This window comes from Mauremys reevesii, linkage group 10 (genome assembly GCF_016161935.1).
Source record: "Mauremys reevesii isolate NIE-2019 linkage group 10, ASM1616193v1, whole genome shotgun sequence".
Lineage (NCBI taxonomy): Eukaryota > Metazoa > Chordata > Testudines > Geoemydidae > Mauremys > Mauremys reevesii.
In genome coordinates, this window is record NC_052632.1 from 35783082 (window position 1) to 35804612 (window position 21531).

Sequence of the window (21531 nt, forward strand, 5' to 3'; positions counted from 1 at the left end):
CCTCGGAAGAAGGGCTATTTTTAACAAATAGTGTAAGTAACCTTTCATTGCCTCAGTCTTTTCATTTTAAAATAAATATTCAAAACTGAGTTTGCTAAGCTGGGGAAACAAGTTAAACTTTTAGGTTACAGCGACAATACAGAGTTGCTGTCAGCAGAGCTGCTGGAAGCATTATTCTTACTGTCTATTACAAACAACAGAATGAGGTCATAATGGGTTCTGTGTGCATTCTTAAAGCCTTGATCAGAAATTTTAATGAATGGAGAAGATCACTGCCGCTCTAATTCACATTTACTAGGTCAAAGCCCATTTGTTAAAGGTTACATTCTTGTCCATGTTTCAATTAATTTTTATACAGTCTTGCTGTGCCATATGCACAAAGTATGTACTGAAATTATATTTATATGCATTACACAGAATCATGGCCACACTACATGCTACAGCTTTACAATGGTCTACTGAGAGATTTACTTAATAAAGCCAGTTAGGACCAGGCGTAAAGGAAAGTAGAGTTTGACTATATAAAAAACTAGATTAAACCAATGTCTTATTTAATACTGAAACCTTAACAACAAAACCAATTAGATGATGTAACATTTAATAAGGTCAATAGTTCCTATTGCAGTCAGGGCTAAGCAGAAATGTCAGAGGTGTCTAATAACAGAAACTGTTTACCGAACACCAGAGCTATGGTGTTTAAGAACTTGTAATCTATTTTCTTAATGGGTGTTGCATGGTTTGTTTCAGTTCTTTATGAAAACATTTCAAACAACTTACGTCAATATCTTGGCAAGAGCAGAAAACCTCCTCTAATGTTTCCTTATCTTTTTTGGAAAGTGTTTACATAGCCTTTGCTACAGACATAATTTGGACTCTCCCTGCTGATAGCTAGAGTGGTGCCATGTGGAACCACAAAGCAAGTGCCACCCAAAATGCAGAGACTACACAATGAGCATGCTTGCTTACAACTGGCAAGCCAGTGGGACACCGATAGGCACACGCATCCATGACTGAAAGAGTGGCATGGGTTATAGCCCCATGCTGAGGAGCGAGGATTTGTAAACAGTGCTTTAATAACCTTTTTTTTGGGGGGGGGGGGGGGGAGGGGAAAGAGGAGGGGAAGGGTGGGCATCTCTTCACTACCTCAGACTCCAAAATAAGAAATATAGCTCATTTTGGAAATTAGGACACAGCTTCATAACAAAAACTTTCCCCCTACATATTTCTTAAGGGGGGCGGGAGGAAGAAGAGGGAGGGAGGGAATTCTACCTGAAGCCCAGACAAGAAAAGTCAACTATGGTTGCTAAACATTGACCTCCGTACCTGGAAACAATAAAAATGGAATACTAAGAAACATCACTAAACACACACAACTGAAACCAGGATATCAAGAAGGGACAGTTAAGATGCTGAAAACTGAACTAAAACTTCAATTTTTGATCCTATTAGAGGCAGCTACCTTGCTTTATAGAAAGCCAGCACAGCTTGTTACAATTGCCATCTGAATAGCTGAATATTCAAAAGCACTTTTCCAGAGTAATCAGAACTATTCCTAAACATTGACTTATCTCTAAGCACCAACTGCTCACGCCTCTTACAACTACTTCTGCTCTAACACTGATTTAGTTAAAGTAGGTTTTAATATTTACAGTTAAATAATTGATGGCAGAAGGATGGAAGTTTTCAACCAGCATTAGGTTCCCATAACGCAAAAGTCTCTCTTGAGCAAAATGGTTAATTCTAGCAAGCAACTCAGAAGCACTTTTAATTTAAGAATATGACTTCAAATACACTAAGTTTACACAAGGAAAAAACCTCTCTCCATAGGAATGTCATAATACTGTATAGTGCAAGATGGGTACAAGACAGAGCACTTTTTTCAAACACCAAGGCAAAATACATTACTTTAACAGGAGATCCAAGCCTTCCTCCGAAGGGCTGGAATAACCAGATCTATCCAAAAGCAAAAAGTTAGCATTTCATAAATCTGAAATAAGCCAGCTCAAGACAATGAAACCCCATTGAATGCAAAGCATCTATATGCAGATTTATCTGTTTTATGAGTATCTTAGCACTGAGATGGCGTTCCATTACTCGATGCATTTTCAGGTGCTGAACATTGGCAAAAATTCACCTTTAGACAAATTTCAGTCCAAAAGCTAAATTACAAAAGTTTAATAACTTTATTCAGCTGTTTTGAATTTCTGGAGGCAGAAAGTGTTACACCAGTTAAAGTTATCTGCTGCAAAAGACTGAGGATTATTTAGTTAGTGTTAAAAAAAAATCTTAGCACTCAGCATGCACAGTATAGTTTTCACTGGGGACTGTAATGTCTCTGCTACATCAGAAAACACCTGATTAATGCTTTGATTTTTTAGATGTATTAACTGCCTAAACTAACGAACAGAGAAGCAGAATTCTCTATAGGCACATTTAAGAGTAGGTGTCAGAACACTTTTTCAAAGTTCATTTACTTAGAGAATTAAATATTTTAATATGCATCTCAATATCTATCTATGGAAACTAGTTAACATGTTTTAATTTTACAAGATTCTAAATTATGGTATTCACAGCATCTGTAAGTTGGCCACATTGCACCTGCTCATTAAGGAATGTAACTTATCACAAAGAAGAACAGAATACACTACATAAGTGCAGTGTTACAAAGATGTTCATTATGACAATCAATGCACTAACTGAACTTCAGTTAACAAATATCAGCTGTGATGCTTGAGCTAACAGGCCTTAGATTTGTGTACAGAGAATTCTTACTGGAGGGTCCTCAACTCAGGACTTCACTCCCCTGATCGCCCAGTAGTTGAATCAGACCTTTGGAGCACAGTGCAATGCCCCTTTCCAAAGGGCCACGGTAACAGTTAGCTATCAAAAAAATCTGGCTATATTTTTAGGTCGTTCTGAGATACTATGATTTAGTTGATCATTTATTTCCTGACAGCAGCATTAGTATGAACTGCCCCTATTAGTTTGAAGGGAGTTGTAAATTGAAGAACTTGTAACTATTTAAATGTTAACTACCATTAAGTGTATCCATGAAAAGTATTTGCTCAGCATGAAAGTCAGGTGTGTTCAGATACATTGGTCATTTATATTGGAGATCTTATATAAAATGGAGGCAAGACACATTCCAGCAAAAGTGAAGGCACTGAACAATTTAGAAATAACCATGAGTCAATTTAAAATATTTGGTTATTTGACACTTGGGTCAATGGAACTCAAAGTCAATAAAAAAACTAAAATTGTTGAAGACTGGTGTATTTGCATGGTAACCTGGGATTACCATCCAGAGTTTCGTTTTTATATGAAAGGTTATCAGCTAAAGAGTAAATGTTTTGAAATCTCACCTGAATGGCAGCAAATGCCAGAGCTGCCCAGATAACATACATCATGATTTCTTGTAGCTTCTTTACAACTAGAGCCTCACACCCCTGAAACAAGCAAGAGGTACCATTTAGAAAGTATTCAGCCTGGTCATAACTTTGCATAGAAGCTTTACTTATATATCCACTAAAACTGAAATAAATGTCAAAGGTAGCAAGAAGAATGGACAGAAAATTATAGTGCTAACAGCTTTAAACTCAAGAAAAACTAAGGAATTTGAAGGCTGGCTTTTAGGATGGGAAAGCCAACTGAGATGGAGAAGAGCAAAATAAGTTATCAGACTCCAGATCAGATCCCGGATATATGAAATATACCCCGAATCTCTGCACTGGCCATCAAAACAGGTACATTTAAATGACTGTCAGCTTTGTACATACTAGTAAACTGAATTCACCGGCCTGGCTTACCTCAGAATAAAGGTCTATTGGGTGGGTCAAACTGCCAGTACAATTGGTGCTGATCGCTTTGCAGCAGCTGAGGGGTACACTGTTATTTTTAGTTTCTTTGAACCACGTAGTGTTCTCCCAGTCTGAATAGTTGTGGATCCCACAACAGTGTAGCTGCAGAAAAACAGAGAAAAGGCCACCATGCATATCAAAGTTATTAGTAAAGGGACAATAATTAAGAATATGCAGTAACTAATTACAATGCCATGAACAAAGATGTATTAGAAGAGGCTGCCTGTGTTATTTAAATATTGAACATTAAAGTAGGTCTTGTCACTTGCCACTTAGCATGACAAATGTTTTGCCAAAAAACAAACTACAGATTGAATGTTACTAGTATTACTTGCAACTTCAAACTAGTTTTATGGTCCAGATCCTGAAAACTAGCTATGAAATACTGTTAAAATTCTACCTCCAGATGCTAAATGTTTAACACTGAGTTTTCTATGCTCTTCATCTTGTATGAAAATTTGGGACTCCTTATAAGTTTAAGAAAAGCCCTATTCCATTAGGCTTTTCTTCAGACAAGTGGAGGCCTGGAGCCATTTCCTGTGCTCAAATGGCTACAGAGCCAACTACAGATTCCACTTCTTGCTATGGAAGTGTGCTTCAGGATTTAATCTCTCATGTTAAACAAGTATGTTTCTAGCCCTCATGGGTGTGAAGAAAGCCTTCAAAAATGTGAACCAAATCTAAACCAATGCAGTACTGTACTACATTAAAATTGGGACGGACTAAAATAGCAGCCTTAAGCCTGAGCCCTAAGGGGATGATAGCAATTTGTTTCCTTCGGCCCCCAGAAATCTACTAAACTCCACAATCGCACCCCCGCCCATGCACACTTTAGAGAACAAGGCTGCAGAGAATGGATTCTCTTAAAAAAATCCAAAATTAAAAAAAAACACCTCACTAAGAAGAGTGTTTCGGACTCACAGTGTAGGGAAGACTTTCAGATTCCAAGTGAACACACGGCAGCCAAGTCAGGTAGAAATGCCAGGGCTGAAGAAAATCAAATACCCACTGAAGCTGACACATGGGAGTTAATCTCAGAGTTTAAGGCCAGGAGAAATTGTATGACACCCAGTATTCCAGTAGTAAAAGAAGAAAGTTACTGACTGGGAAAATAAGAGTCAACCATGCCTAGAGACTGACCTAAGACCAAAAGCAGCAAGTGAGAGTATACAGTGCAGAACCACATGGCACTGCTAGAGCAAAGAGAAAGATGCAGCTTAAATTGAATGATATAGAAAAACAGGGTGGGAATGATCATCAGTATCCAGGGACTCTCTGAAAGAGGTGAAAGTGGAGAGTGCACACAAGGCACTGTCTTCTCCACCTTATAACAAACCCAGACATTTCATTGTGAAATTTCATCATCAAACAAAGATTTATCATGGGGGGTTGGGATAGGGTGACCAGACAGCAAGTGTGAAAAATCGGGACGGGGTGGGGGTAATGGGAGCCTATATAAGAAAAGGCCCAAAAATCGGGACTGTCTCTATAAAAATTGAGACATCTGGTCACCCTAGGTGGGGGAAGAGAGAGAAAGCCAGACAGCATTCAGAACTCAAAGGCCACAAGCTGCAATTTTTTCCCACTGCCTTAACTTTACAAAAAAGAAGAAGAGAGCTGGGAGAAATTACAGCACTATTCAGGAGGGCAGCTATCTGCTAGAGATGGGGATTCTCATTTAAATGCATTCAGCTTCCAAAAACAACCCCCCCCCAATATTATACAGTAAAAACTTTACATAAGGAAAAACACACTAGAGATACTTGGAATAGAAGTCAAAACATCAAGCACAAGAATAAAATGCTGAGAACATTTTTGCAGACAATGGAACCCAAGAGAAAGAGGATAAGAAAAGACAAGACAAGAGATTCTAGAGAATGTACTGGCAATGGTAGATGTGAAACTGAACAAGAGGACTCTGATACCTGAGGAGTAACAAGAAGATTAACCAGAAAGGACTTCATGGAGTCACCAGGAACGAGAAGTGATTGTTTAACTATGTTATAAAGAAAAATAACATAATATTTGCTTTAATGGGGATGATCACAACTCAGCCATGTTCTGTATTTTAAAGAGTAGAGAAAATAAATAAGGGGTCAGGACTGGGTGGTGAGTCTCAGGGACAGAGGAGATTGGAGAAAATAGAGAGGGAACAGGGAGGACTCCTCAAGCCTTCTGTTTAATCCTCCCCACGTAACTCAAATGATCAGATGGTAATCTACTCCTAAGGGTGAAGGTTAATGTCCCATGCATGGAGAAGGTACCTCCTTGGGACTGCTTCTCTTGCAGTCCCAAGTATTCATGGGGAAAGTTCAGCAAAACTCAGTCATTTGGGGCATGATTCTTATGCTACTTTGATATTTTATTTTTGGGTTTAAACTCAGAGTAATGAAGGAGGGAATTAATACAAGAAAATTGATATGGAAGTTCACAAAAAGAAACCAAGCCTTCAAACACACAATTGTGAATACAGCATAATTAGAAACAAGACAAACATTGGTCACACAAAAGTGTTCATGCCATTAAACAGCTAAAAATGACAATTTCAATTTTTCCACTGAGTCATTTTCAGTGTCCCTTCCTCTTAAAATGTCAAAGGGCTAAATAAACTCATTAAAGGGGACCCCCCCCCCAAACTTATCTTTAATTGGGTTTTTTTTACTCCATTCAGGAGGAACAAATTATGGCTAAGAAAGGTAATTGGTTTCAACAGACTTTTTGGCTTCAGCCAAAGAAAAGAGGTCAGTTCTGATAAAGAAGGTGGTGGATAGCGAAACAGGTGCAGCACTGCTTTCGCTGTGCAAACAATTCAGTCGCAGACTGATGGAGAGAATCACTCCCAAGGGAATGAGGTGGCACATTTTATTAGATTCATCTCTAAATCTGCAGAAACTAGTACATTACATGGTCAGATCATGCCCCATTGGAAGCAGTATTTGATAGCTGGGATGGATCCTAAAGATCACTTTTTTGGAAAAATGAACACTGCTTACTTCTCCAGGACAAAGGTCAGTTTGCAGCAATTGAAGAGGACACTGTTCAATATGTTCAAATAAAAGACAGTATAAATAGAGGTCTTCGGGAGGCAGGTAAAACAGAATTTAGGTTCAGTTGATAAACAGAGCCTCTATTGAAAAGTGAAAGAGCTCCAGAAAAAACACAAAAAACCCACTTTCATAAGAAACAGGTTCAAAAAAGTATATGAACTACCGGTAATTATTAGGGGGAAACAGAATATGTTGATGACAGAGTCCATCAAAAAAGCCCTTAGGTATAACAAAGCAAATGTTTTATGAAAAAGGAAATATGTGAGAAGCTACTGGTTCAAAGCTTAAAGAACATATTCCTCCAATGAAATGTGTGCTACTTTTGCTGCTTATCAGAAACACTTCTATATATCAGGTATTCCGAGCCCTGAAATTATTCAAAAATATTTGGAAGTAGCAGGCTTGCAGACAAACAAAAATTGATAAAGACACCTTAGATTAAAAAACAGAAGGAGAGATCTTAGATTCAACAGCATGTATGAAAAGTGGTAAAAATCCAGAACCTGATGGCTTTCCAGTTGAATTTTACAAGGTAGATAAACCAGTATTTGTAGGTCCCTGGAGGGGTACTGTCAATGACCTTCTGTTGGGGGAAGAAGTTTCACAACCTATTAAAGAAGCTACTTTCCCAAAAGCTGGGAAAGTCCTAATCTAATGCAGCTCTTCAAGTCCTGTCCCACATGGAATTTGCCCCTCTAGTTCCCTAATGGATAATTGCTCTTCATACCAGCTCAAAAAAGTGACTTAAATGAGGTTAAATCTCCCATTTGAATTACACAGAGGGTCTAGATAGGAATGTTCATTGCCTCCTTTACTTTTTGCATTGGCCATGGAGTCTCTTTCACAGCGGATAACGAACAATGAATTTATCACAAGAATAAAACTTGCAGGAACACTTCAGAAGATAGATAAAAATATTACATCAGCATATAAAGTTAACCTGAACATTTCCCTATAACTAGTATCTAAAGAAATACAGGACTTTGGGAAAACGTCTGGATTCATAAGAAATTATGCCAAATCCGAAATGTTAGTTCTAAGTTTGCCAGACACAGAGAAGCCATTATTTTAGAAAACATTTGGGTATCAATGGGCAACAAATGTTGTAAGATAAATGGTAATTCACATCTCAAACAACCTAGAAGAGCTCTATCATTTAAAACGTCAAACCACTACTTCAGTAAGTGAGAGAGAGGGCGGGGGGACCACATCTGGAGAGCTGGGGGAAGAAAGCAAATTTCTTGGCCAGGAAGAACAGCTGCAGTCAAAAATGAACTTTTTGCCAAGGAGATCTTCCTTGTTTCACAATTATTCTGTAATTATCCCAGATAAAATCCTAGCAGGAACACAGAGGATGCTGTTAGAATTTACACAGAATAAAAGAAGACCAAGAGTGAGTGCAGATATTTGTACAAACCCATTAAACATGGAGACTCGCTATACCAAATATTACACAGTACTAGCAAGCCAGCCAGCTCAAAGCAGTAGTGGATAGGGGCACCCTAACACAACCAAACAATGGGTCTTTATTGAACAAGAAAAATTGTGGCAGTGTAAATATTGTTGAGTTACTCTGGATTAAATAAAAAAACCAGACCCGTCAAAAATTTACAAACATCCTCTAGCATATCCTTTGCTATAGGTTTGGGACAGAACTAGAGCGAAGATAACTTTTCCCCTTGCCAATGACATTTATTGCAAATAATCCAGATCCTAATCCAAATTGTGAACCATAGAGTTTTAAAAATTGGAAGAACCACAGAATGCTTAGGGTTGACCAGTTATTCAGTAAACTTTTCTAATTTAGCAATCATAAATAACTAACTCTCATAGTACCAGTACTTTCAAGTTAGGCATTATGTTTCTCAGCTTCCTACAACAGTTGTATACAGAAAGCTAACTTTAATAGAAGCAATGGCATCTGACCAGTTAAAAAATAGCTAATTTATAAATCAATCTTTGCAGATAGCTTTCTTAACATAAAAGTGTCCATGTATGACACCTGGGGAAAGGATCTGGACAAATTATCCCAGATGAATGGGATTTGATCTGGAAAAGGAGGACCAGCAACCTCAAGATGTAACATGATAAAATAAAATTTCTTTAATACTGTTTCAACAGTGGCTCATACACGTAGATTAAATATATACATACATGGAAGGGGAAGTAGTACTGGAGAAATTGTGGTGAGAGGAGATTTTATGCATATATGGTGGACATGTCCAGGCATCAGAGTATTGGGATACAATTTGTAACCCACTATAACAAATAAATATTGGATATTTATCACCAAATGATCCTTTGGTGATCTTCCTGGGGATCCTAGCACAAATGGTCTCACAAAAGGAAATGAAGAATTGATCTCCTCTGTTAATGAAGATATGGATAGTCCAAGTTTAGATAGACCAAGGGGAAGTGTAAAAAGAAAAAAGAAAAAACCCCACACGAAGTTACTGAAAAACCTAACGTGCCAATTGTGTACCCATTAAAATAGAGAGGGCAGATAGATACCGGTACTTAAATATCTAGTTATCATTTATTCAATACTCAGTCACCCCACCTGCAAAAAAACAAGCACACCTATTCAAAAAAAGTTGGAAATTACAGTTTGACAGATATGCCTGGTTTGTTAAATGTGTAGTCAGATTTCACACACACACACACAAAAAAAGGAGGGGGGGCACCAGAAACAGCATGTCAGAGGTAGTGTACAGATGCTAACTCTAAGGGCTTGTCTACACTGGCAATTAACAGCACCACAACTTTCTCGCTCAGGGGTGTGAAAAAACACCCCCCCGAGTGCAGCAAGTTGCAGCGCTGTAAAGCGCCAGTGTAAACAGTGCCCCAGTGCTGGGAGCTATTTCCCGCGTTGAAGTGGTTTTTTTAGAGCGCTGGGAGAGCTCTCCCAGAGCGGTCCTGCAACCACACAAGGCACATAAAAGTGCCTTAACATGGTAACTAGCCTTAATATGGTAACACCCTGTCAAAGTAATCTTAAATCTCTTTTTTTAAAAAATATTGTTGTAATTGTATTGTTTTGTCTCCAATATCTACATGACAAGGATTTGAAAGTCTGTTCAAAACTTCTTAAATAGTTTGAAGAAAAACTGACTTGAGGCTATAGTGTACACAGGAAAAGCCCCGGTGAGATTCCCAGCAGTGGAGTTGCATCAGTGGTGAATTACATAGCTCAACTCTTTTGGGCTACACTTTCCCTTCACTAGGGAATTTCAGGGAAAAAACAAACAAACCCTGAAACCTCCCACCAGTGGTACCTTTTGTACAGATGCACAGGTTGGAGTTCTAATGTAGAGAACTCTAGAGGCTAGTTTTTAAAAGTTCAGAATGGTAAAAAATGCCAGAAGCCACTGGATCTTCTCTAAACTTGGTGAGATTGTTTCTGCCAAAAGCTCCCTGCTATAGATAAAATAAAGGCAATCAGGGCCCTTCAAGTCAATTAAATAGCTTTTACGTCACCACAACTGCATGCGTGTCCCCACCTTTATAGTGAGCTAGCAGCAGATGGGGTAGTGCACTCTGGAATGTCCTATTGCAGAGAAATATTGAAGGGAGACAAAGTACTAAAGGAAACAATAGCAAACAATCCCCTAAAAGCACACTGAAGTGGTTACAGAAGGACAGTTATATGACAGCCTAGGTCTCTTGAAACAATAAGTGTCATGGGTACTAGTAGTTTTAACTCTGTTTACATACTGACCAAGCTACTGTTTAGAATCTTGGTCAAAGTTGTAACGTGGACAGCCTCTAACAAGCCCCAAAGCAATATAACAATATACAATATGGACTTCATGAGATCTACAATTACAATCAACTTTCCATTATGTTGGCTCTCACCTGTCTCTGTACATAATCAATAGCGCGGGTGGCAGCATCAGGGTTTGTCCCACTGTATGCATCATACACTTTCTTAATGCTGTGATCAACTTCATCCTCCACCTATAAAGCAAACATTAGTGCACTTTCAAACTACTGGCACAAGTAGTACAACTCTGGGCAGCAGAGTCCTTTTTTCAGCTGTAAATAATTGAGTAAGTCTGGACAACCGCCTGTTAGTTGAGTCTTAAATTATTGTTTTACAGATTACCGTACTTTGGAGAAATGGTCTCTCTTTTGGAATTCTGATTGGTTTGTATTTTGTACAAATGCTAATGGTTAAGAGCTATAATTAAGAATACTCTGCACAGAAAGTCAGGATGGATAACTACCTTACACAGAATTTGGGGCCTTAAGCTGCTTCAGAACATCTATACAGCATTATAAAATGTAAATTTCTGAAATATTTCTGCACTGAGACATCACTTTTCCCTTTCATTATGGGGTTGAAGCTACACCAACTACAGACTTACGTTTGCAAACAAGCTTCCTTTAGAAGCATGAATTTTGCTACCCTACTCTTTCAAAAATACCAACAAATGAGGAAATAGCCTCCAACCTGTAAGTTAGGTTTGGGCCCAAGGCAAAATGTGAGGAATCGGAAGTTAATTGGATATGGAGCACAAGATAGATCATTGGGCATGTTCTTGAAAAGACCAAGAGTTATAGCATGGTGACAGACAACATGCTCAGCACCAGAAATCTTCTGTCCTAGAACACTGAATTAGGATAGTAAAACTTAGAGGGGCAAAGTTCTGGCATCAGTTACAACCGTTTGTTGTTAAAGGAGTAACCAAGGGTAGGATTTGGCTCAGGACATCCAACTGGCATCTCTCTCTTAACTCTGCTCATTTCCTAGCTCCTTCTGCCCTGCACGGCACTGGTGCAGTCACACTGACTGAAGAGTAAGCACGGGTGTTCAGGAGGAAATCCTCAAAGATTAAACCTGTCCAGAAGACAAGTCTGGAACTGTTCAATTGACTGACAGACTGATTAATCCCAGCTACCTCCATACGGAAATTAATCTTTCAAGAGGAAATCTCTGCTCATTTAGTAGACAAAACTAAAGAGATCTGAAATGGGCTGGCTGCTGTCATGGAGGAACGCATGGAGTAGATAAACACATCATTGCTCTAGGTAAAATCTGAGTGTGCAAATTGGACCCAGGCCTCTCATCGCTAACAGAAGGATGTAGGAAAGTTTCAAATGCACCAAAGGTTAGTTATGCCTCCTTTGGAAGTCCACAATGCCAGCTTCCCCAAATAAGCTGTCACTGGGCTCAGTCTCACTTGATACTCAATCTTGCCAACTATTGTTCAGTCTTCAGTCTTCCCTTTTGTGGAAATCTGTGACAAGGCAATTCTGATACCATTTTTTAAAAACCTGTTCACTCTCTTGTTCCGAATATAAGATGTACACAGCTCTGGTCTTTGCTGATTAACTCCTCCTGGCAGCAAACAATGAACAGGTGTCTAGGTTGATACTTTCAGATCCTTCAGCAGCCGTTGATAACAAGACTGTATGGCCATTAATGCTGTGCTAGCCACTGGCTGGAAAAGACACTACTAGTCTAGAATGATTTCACTCCTCCCCCACCCCCCGAAGTTGTAGAGGGTTGTTTGGGGCAACTTCTTTTCTACCAGATATCTAGGCTCTATTTTGTTGCCCTGTTTGTCTAAAGTCATGTGAGACAACAGTGAGAAATATATTTGGTTTCTAGGGTCATAAATAGGCAGCAGACAGGCAGGCCTGTGTCATTTTCATCTGATCTGAATGATGTGGGTTTTGTTTTCCCAGTTCTTAGAGGCTGGAATTTGGAGGAGAATGAGCTGGCTGAGGCTCAACCCAGACCTGAGCACAGTACTCCATACCTCTGATCTTTAGACTAGAGTGCTGCATTGTACTTTGTTTGGAACTACCCCTAAAAACTACTCTGAAGTTACTGCTGATGTAGAACACAGCTGCTCATTGTTTAGGTAGTTTCAGGAACTGCATAGTGGCACTTTTAATGGCTAGTCAAGGTGTTGATTTCAACCTACAGAGCCCTGTAGGGCCCGACCAAATTCATGGTCCATTCTGGTCAATTTTACAGCCACAAGATTTGAAAATTAGTCAATTTCACATTTTCAGATGTTTACATCTGAAATTTCATGGTGTTGTAACTGCGGTGGTCCCGACCCAAAAGGGGGCTGTGGGAGTGGAGTGGGGTGTTGCAGTAAGTACCCAGTCCATTTGGGCTGCTTACTTTATGACATCTTGAAGAGCAACTTAAAAATAAAAAAAAAAAAAGGGGGGAAAAAACCCGAGATATTAAGTTGGGTAAGCACTGATATACAACATACCCAAATGCAGTGCAACCTATGCTGCACACGGATTCAAAATGCTTTTAAAAACAGAATCGAATACTTGGCAAATAGAGACATGTCAATTATGGCATAACCCTATTTACTGTGTATCAGCTTTTCATCCCACTCTTCAGTGACAGAAGCCTGCTAAATATCATGCTGAATTGTATATTATTCCCACACTACCTTTCCAAAAAAAAGGTAGCCCTGTTGTAAAACCAGAATAAAATTAAATAGCAAGTGAGTTATCAGGTTTTTTTTTAAAGTCATTAGCCATCTTTCATCCAAGTTTGGAGTACCCCAAAACCTTTTTTTAAGCTACTTACTTCCAGACCTCTGAAGAGGTCTGTTTCAATATAGGTTTACCTTTTTTCATCTTTGCTATAATTTAGGCCTGCACCTTTCTTTGATCTTATACAATGTAGAGAATCAAAACATCTTTACAATACCCAATAGAAGTTTTAGAAAATCCCAAACATAAGTATACTGCAGTAAATATGGGAAGTTCCCCCCCTCCCCCCCCAGCAAGTTGGTCACAATCTACAACAAAACATTTATTGGACTTTAGAAGACAGTTTTTATTACCTTTGCTCTGTAGATGTATCCCAGAACTACCACCACCACTTCAGTGATGAAAACCAAGAGGAGGATGATCACAAACTGTTAAATACAAGCCAAAATATTTATATATTATGTAGCTTTACTGACATGCCTTTTGAGAACCTAAAGTCTGCCTTTGGGGTTTATCAAACTTGCCAGGCAAGTTACTAATTTAGCAAGTAATTTATAGAAATAGTCAACTGAGTGGATCATTCCAAATAATCTATCCACTAGATCTAGTCTGAACTCCTGTATATAAACAGGCCACCAACACCACCCAGCACCTGCAGATGAAATCCAACCAAAACTGTACCAAAGTATTACAGCCCACAGGTCACTTATCTATTATGTGACAATTTTTTTAAACACATTAGTACCATATACATATATTTTATTTTTTTTACTCAAATACATGTTATGTGAATAGATTGCACATAGTGACACCAGAAACTGAAGTACTAATTTAAACACAAGTACAGCTTGGAGAAAACAGCCCCAATTCCTAATATTACACTACAAGTATTTTGTAGTGTGACTGAGGGCTTGGCTACACTTGAAAGTTGCAGCGCTGGTCATGCAGCTGTGCAGCTACCAGCGCTGGTGTGTGGCCACATTTGCAGCTACCAGCGCTGGTGTGTGGCCACATTTGCAGCATCTGCAGCGCTGTTGGGAGTGATGAACGCTGGGATAGCTGCCCATAATGCAAGTGGCAGCAACGTGCTTTTCAAAAGAGGGGGGTGGAGTGGGGTCTAGTGTGACAGGGAGCGGGGGGAGAGAGAGAGAGTGTGGATTTTTGGAGCCAACACTGCGTGTTTAGATTCCTGCCTTGAAAAAAATCAGAAAAATGTTTCCAACCCCTTAGTCTTAACTCTTAATTGCAAACAGCCTGCATCCAACATGACTCCCCGCAGTTTCACTCACTCCCTGCCTCTCATTGGATTGTTTACAGCCAGGTACAGATTGATCACAGCAAACAGGAGGTCTGTTTGTTTTTTAGATAAGCAGCACTGGCAATGGAGCTCTGCGGAGCTCATTCACAACAAAACAAAGAGAGGCTGCATAACAAAACAAAGAGTAATTTAGTTAAAAGCATTCTGGGATATCTCCTAATACCCTGGAGGCCAATTAAAGCGCTGGTGTGTGGCCACACTTGACGAGCAGCGCTGGATCACCAGCGCTGCAATGCTTATTCCCCAAGCAGACCAGGTGTTCAGCCAGCGCTGCAGCCAGGGAGTTGCAGCACTGGATGTGCCTTGCAGGTGTGGACAGTTACTAATTGCAGCACTGGAAAGCCTCCACCAGCGCTGCAACTTGCAAGTGTAGCCAAGCCCTCCATCACCAGTGGCGGCCACATAATTTTAGTTTTAAGTTTAAGCTCTCTTAAGCACAAATGTGTTCTAAAGAGAAATGTTTGTAACTGAACACAAATGTACCATCAAGAACATTCACAGTATTAATCTTTTTGCTTTAATCAGATCCAATGTCCCTCTTCAGAACAATAATGAAGGACTTTATATAAAGTTTCAGTACCAAAAAAGGCTGATTTTAATATGTTCCAACACAAAAAATTAAGAAGTATTTTAGGATAAAATAAGTAAAGAAAAAAAATACTGAGCTTGTAAAACAAGATTACAAGAGTAAATAGCTAAAAAACCCACACATACTTGAGTGTCCATTTTAACACCGTCAGTAACACTCTAGTCATTCAAAGGGAACACTGAAAACAAATATACATCAGAACATGCAATAAAGCCTCAAATTCATGTGAAACACAGCAACTTACAGTGGCAAGTCCACAGCGACTTTCACGGATTGTGGCACAGCACCCAATAAGTCCAATAATAAAGAGAAGTGTGCCCACAGCTATTATAACCACAGCTGGAATAAGCGTATAGACATCTTCAAAGAAGTGATCATAGTCATCGTACGTTATGAAGACATAGGCTCCCACATAGCACAGAATGCCTGCTGCCGCCTACAAAACAAAATTAGGGTGATCAAATTCTTCATAAATCCCAACAGTTAATTAAAACAAAAAACACAATCCTCTACAAGTGGTTATAATTTCATAATGAATACCTTAGCAAGCATTTCTAATGTCAATTAAACAGCCCTTCTGTAAGACCACAGCTATAAATGACTGGTGAAGTTTTGGCTATATCTAGACTAGGGAAAGTGGAGGTTAGTGGATAGTTAACGCCAATGTTTTACCTAGTCTAGACATCGGTTAGATTAGGTGAATGGCTGAATCCCAGTCTAACCCCAAACTCATCTGCATCTAGACTAGATGAACACTGCAGTCAGTTCACATCGACCTAACCTCCATACCCTTAAATAAGGGAAGAAGAGAGATTGTGTTGTGAACATTGCACTCCTGTGTGCCCCCTTCCCAAACATGCATCCATGAACTAACCTGATTGTCTAACTGTTGACAGTAAAGGCTTGTCTACACTGACAAGTTTCTGCGCAGTAAAGCAGTTTTTTTGCACTCAAACTGCAGATGTGTACACACTGCCAAGCCACTCTGTGCACAGAAACTCCTCAGTTGCAGCGATGCAAAAAACCCACCTCGATGAGAGTCGTAAGGCTATTTCTGCAGAGGCTCCAGCGCTCTATTCCCAGTGCAGACACTTGATTGCTTTCTGTGCTGTAACTGGCCTCCGGAGCAGTCCCATAATGCCTCAAGTGACCACTCTGCTCATTGTTTTGAACCCGGCTGCCCTGGAGACATGTGCCCCTCCCCTTTCAATGCATCATTTCTGACAGCCCTTGCATGCTGTGAGATCTGCTTCGGGACACAAAGCAAACCATTAACGTGGAATGCTCGTGCTGTTGAACTGAGGCAGGTGTGTGTGCATGCTGTGCAGAGAGCCCACGGAGGGAGGTGGGGGCTGATGTTGGGGTTTCCCCCTCCCTTTGCCTCAGGACTGGTTGCTTCCTGCCACTGTCTGAACTTATAAGACAGCCTGCTGACACACTGTCCCCCAAAACAATGTCACAACAATCTCTCCCCCCCGCCTCCCCATACACTTACAAACTCCCTCAACCCACTTCAGTTGAAAAGCAGCTGGCAATGTAGTAGGATGCTCATGGAACAATGAGATTGGGAAACCTGCATCACACAATGCTGTGCCTGCCCCACGAGGCATTGCAAACCCTTCCCCGAACCCTGCGGCCAGTTGCACAGTGGGATAGCTACCACAATGCACTGCTGTCTTTGCCATTGCAAGAGCTGCTAATGTGGATGCGCTCCAGCATCACAAGGAGCACAGTCTGGACACGTAACAGTGGTTTAATTCCAGCATTTTTATAGAAGTGGTATAACTTGTGGTGCAGAAACTTGCCAGTGTAGACATACCCTAAGGACTAGTCTATGGTGGCAATGTTAAAGCGCTGAACTAAAAAAAAAAAAAAAAAAAAAACCAAAACACCTCCACGAAGGGTGTAGCTCCCAGCGCTGAAACTTCCTATGCTCAGGGGGGTGTTATTTCACACACCTGAGCGAGAAAGTTGCAGCGCTGTAAAGTGCCAGTGTAGACAAGCCCTAAGATTCTGTTAAATCCAAACAGCTAACTACCTGCAGATAATCCAGAGATTTCTTCCTTCAGATACAGGAACTGTTTTATACTCTAAGATGTATTCCTTTCTTCCATTTTGCTACTTAACTATGGAGGTAGGTATATCATCTATTTCTATTGCTGGGAGTAATGGGTGCACATGTAAATATTTTTATCTTTATTTAGTAAGGAAAAGATTAAATTAAAACCAAGATACCTTTTGTGAAACCTATGTAACAAGCTTTCCATTTTTAAATAGGTAATATCTCCAGTCCAAATAAATTTTTTCACTATGAACAGTACACAAGTCAGACAATTACAGTGTATTATCAGTGTGGTGCATATCTACAGAATACATATGGTAAGATTTCTACTTCAAAGGAAATATTCTCAGAAGAATCATTGTACGAACTAGCCAGTTTCTGCACAAAGAGGAAATCATTACCTATACTGTTGTAACTTACTGGCAGATTGAGCAATAAGATCTTCAGTACTCTACTACAACTGTAGAGATGCAACTTATTGCAAAACTCAAGTATCAGAAGGGTAGCCGTGTTAGTCTGGATCTGTAAAAGCAGCAGAGAGTCTTGTGGCACCTTATAGACTAACACCCACGAAAGCTCATGCTCCAAAACGTCTGTTAGTCTATAAGGTGCCACAAGACTCTCTGCTGTTATTGCAAAATTCTAACTCTAAACTGCTGCATGCACAACATCATTCCGATCCTAAACTCGGACTGCAGTAAGACTTCCACTGACTTAAATGGAATTACACTCAAAAATCGCAGGACTGGGCCCATAAGATAGTACACTGTACACCAGTAGCAGCAAGTACTTCTGCCTCTGTATTCCCTTCTCTCGTTATACAATGAACCCACTGTCCCCTCTTCACATCCCCCAGCCCCATGTCAACATCTAGAACGCTCAAGGTGAATTCTGCACTGAACAGCTTAAATGGGAGAACTATGCTATCTAGAATGGAAGCTGATGCAACTAAAATAATGGATGCTGTGAACTCAGTTATAATAGTGTGTCTGTTCAGAGTCTTCCAACAGGGCACCCTTAAGCCAAGTGAATTTAATAGTCACTACACTGTCTCCTGGTCTACATTAATATACTGCCATAGATATGGCTAGTACTTAACATTCATTTAGTAAGTTACAAGCTTTACCAAAACCTTCAGAGTTCCCTAGGCCAGGAAAGCTAGCTGTACTGAAGGAAATGGACTATCACTTTAGAACACTGAGAACATTTTGGGTTAATTCAAACTGGTTTTACACAGTCTTTATAGGACTCCTAATATCATTATTTATCTAAACCAGGGGTTCTCAAACTGGGGGTCGGGAACCCTCAAGGGGTCGCAAGGTTATTACATGGGGGTCGCAAGCAGTCAACCTCCACCCCCACCCCCACTTTGAATCCAGCATTTATAATGGTGTTAAATATATAAATTAAAAACACTTTTTTTTAACATAAAGTGGGGGGGTCACACTCAGAGACTTGCTATGTGAAAGGGATCACCAGTAAAAAAGTTTGAGAGCCACTTATCTAAACTGAGTTAAAATGGATCAAGACAGTTCATCACAGGGGCTTTGGTGAGCTAGAAACATTGAGCTCACTTTAGGAGTACAGTAAGTCCTCTCTTAAATTCGTCCAGCTTAACGTTGTTTTGTTGCTGATCAATTAAGGAGCATACTCATTTAAAGTTGTGCAATGCTCCACTCTTACGTTGTTTGGCTGCCTCCTTTCTACACAGCTGGCAGCCTCCCTACGGCCCCCTCCCCCCAGCACCTCCCACCAGCCGGCAGACTCTGCAGATCAGCGCCTTCCCCCTTTTCCCCCTGCCTCCTGCCCAGGGCAATCAGCTGGCTTGTGGCATTTGGGAGGCAGGGGAGAGGCGCGCCAAGTCCTTGCTCCTCCCCCCCTCCCTTCTGCCCAGGGCAATCAACTGGCTTGCCGCGTTCAGGAGGCAGGTTAAGGAGGCGGAGCCTGCGTGCCGAGTCCTCGCTCCTTCCCCCTCCCTCCTGCTTCCAAAACACTGCAAGCCAGCTGATTGCCCTGAGCAGGAGGACCGAGGACTCGGCGCACCTCCTCTCCCTCCCCTGCCTCCTGCCAGCAGCAATCAGCTGGCTTGCAACATTTTGGAGGCAGGAGGGAGGAGCAAGGACTCGGCGCTCCTCCCCCCTCAGTCCCCTACTCAGCAATCAGCTGGCTTGTGGCATTAAGGGATGGGGGGACGGGGAGGAGCAGGGGGGAGAGAAGAAGCAGGTCAAGGGTAAGAGCTTGGGGGAAGGAGTGGTGTGGGCTGGCTGAAGGTTGAACCCCCACACCGCCTCTGGTGCTTGCAGGGGCGGCTCTACAAAGTAGGCTGCCCCAAGCAGCGCGGAGCGCTGCGCCGCCCTTCCCCAGTCCCGCGGCGGGTCCCCTCTTCCCGCGGCTCCGGCATCCTGGGGAGGGCGGCATTTGGCTCCGGTGGAGCTCCCGCCGGCATGCCTGCGGCAGGTCCACCGGAGCCCCGGACGAGCGGACCTGCCGCAGTCATGCCTGCGGGAGCTCAACCGGAGCCGCGGGAAGACGGGACCCGCCGCAGTCATGCCTGCGGCAGGTCCGCTCGTCCCGTGCTCCGGTGGACCTGCCGCAGGCATGCCGGCGGGAGCTCCACCGGAGCAAAATGACGCCCTCCCCAGGATGCCGCCCCAAGCGGGCGCTTGGCCCGCTGGTGCCTAGAGCCGCCCCTGGGTGCTTGCAAAGTAGGGGAAGCTGCCCTGGAACCTAACCCCCACTCCCATTTACATTCTTATGGGGAAATTAGATTCGCTTAACATCGTTTCACTTAAAGTTGCATTTTTCAGGAACATAACTACAACGTTAAGTGAGTTACTGTAGTTCTGATTCAATTGTCTCCAATACTAAAAGGTGTTAATCCAAGTCTTCATTTTCCCCATGGAATACACTATGGTTTGAACTTGAATAAAAGTGATGATATATAGGCGACTGACAATCTGTACATATGCAGTCACATGCAGTGTAGGTCTGGGGGTTTATCCAGTTTGTCTCTCTTCTGATGGGACCCTGGTGCTATGTAGTTTAACTGCAAATGCATATTAATATTTATACCTTAATGTGACTATTTGTATTACTGTAGGACCTAGGGTGCCCCACTGTGTTAAGAACTGCACGAATGAAGCGAGTCCCTGCCTTGGAGGGCTTACAGTCTAAACACAATGAGTGTGCGGACAGGGGTGGGGAAGGATCTAATATACAAGCAACCTGAATAATGTAAATGACAAACGTGATCGTGCCCGGATTTAAAACAAAAAAAACCAAACCAACACATTTATAAGAAGGGAAGTTGTTAGGAAGATATTAAATGAACAGAAAAGGAAGATGAGACAAGATACTGGAGAGATGTTAAATGATGTAGTAAACATGGTAAGATATGAACAGGGATAAAGTTAAGCCAGTATTTGGATAAGTTTATTTTAAGTCCCAGATCAGTGCCTAAAAATGGCACTGTTCACCTAAGGTATTAGTGACTATATTAGCCTTGATCTGCAAGCATGTCCATTAACAATGAAAGCTACAAATTTGACTGTGTATAATTTATTTTAGACTTCATGGTGATGTAGGACATAGAAAACGTTGAGGGGAGGAGGGAATAATCTGTAGTTTAACTAGTGTGAAACTTTACTATCAAAGTGAATTGTGTCGCAGCTGAAGTTTCCTCTTGCTGCAAAGTTTTAGAAATTATTTGAGAACTACACTCCTGCTGTCATAAACAGGTCTTATTCTCATGTGGAGAAAATACTAATTTTTGGAAAAATTTTTACCATTACAGGTCCTCTTAAATGTACAACATGGGACCCAAACAATTTCTCGGACTTTTCTGAGAACAGGAGCCACAGTAATGGTGAAGTACAAATGTTACCATTAGGTTGAACCGAGTATTTCAATTTTACAGAGCTGATATTTGATAAAAATGAGCTAAGGAACTTCTGGTTCTACACGTGCTTGTTTCCCCTACCAACTTTTGTTTTACAAATCATAAAAATGTAGTGCTGGAAGGGACTACAAGAGGTCATCAAGTCCAATCCTCCGTGCTGAGGCAGGACCAAGTAAACCCTAGACCATCTGTGACAGGTATTTGTCCAGTCTGTTCTTAAACACCACCAGTGATGGGGATAGGGCTGGCTCCAGGCACCAGCATTCTAAGCAGGTGCTTGGGGCGTCAA

At 41.1% G+C, this 21531-nt stretch overlaps 1 protein-coding gene across 1 annotated transcript in view; it reads right to left on the reverse strand.

Moving 5' to 3' along the window:
* TSPAN3 (tetraspanin 3) overlaps nucleotides 1-21531 on the reverse strand; it is a 38268-nt gene that overhangs the window by 4717 nt on the left and 12020 nt on the right. The window contains exons 2-6 of the mRNA XM_039491874.1: nucleotides 15527-15718; nucleotides 13729-13803; nucleotides 10760-10861; nucleotides 3807-3959; nucleotides 3363-3446 (exon numbers count right to left, since the gene is read on the reverse strand). Coding sequence (XP_039347808.1) covers nucleotides 3363-3446; nucleotides 3807-3959; nucleotides 10760-10861; nucleotides 13729-13803; nucleotides 15527-15718 — 606 coding nt within the window. The remainder of the gene's footprint in view (nucleotides 1-3362; nucleotides 3447-3806; nucleotides 3960-10759; nucleotides 10862-13728; nucleotides 13804-15526; nucleotides 15719-21531) is intronic.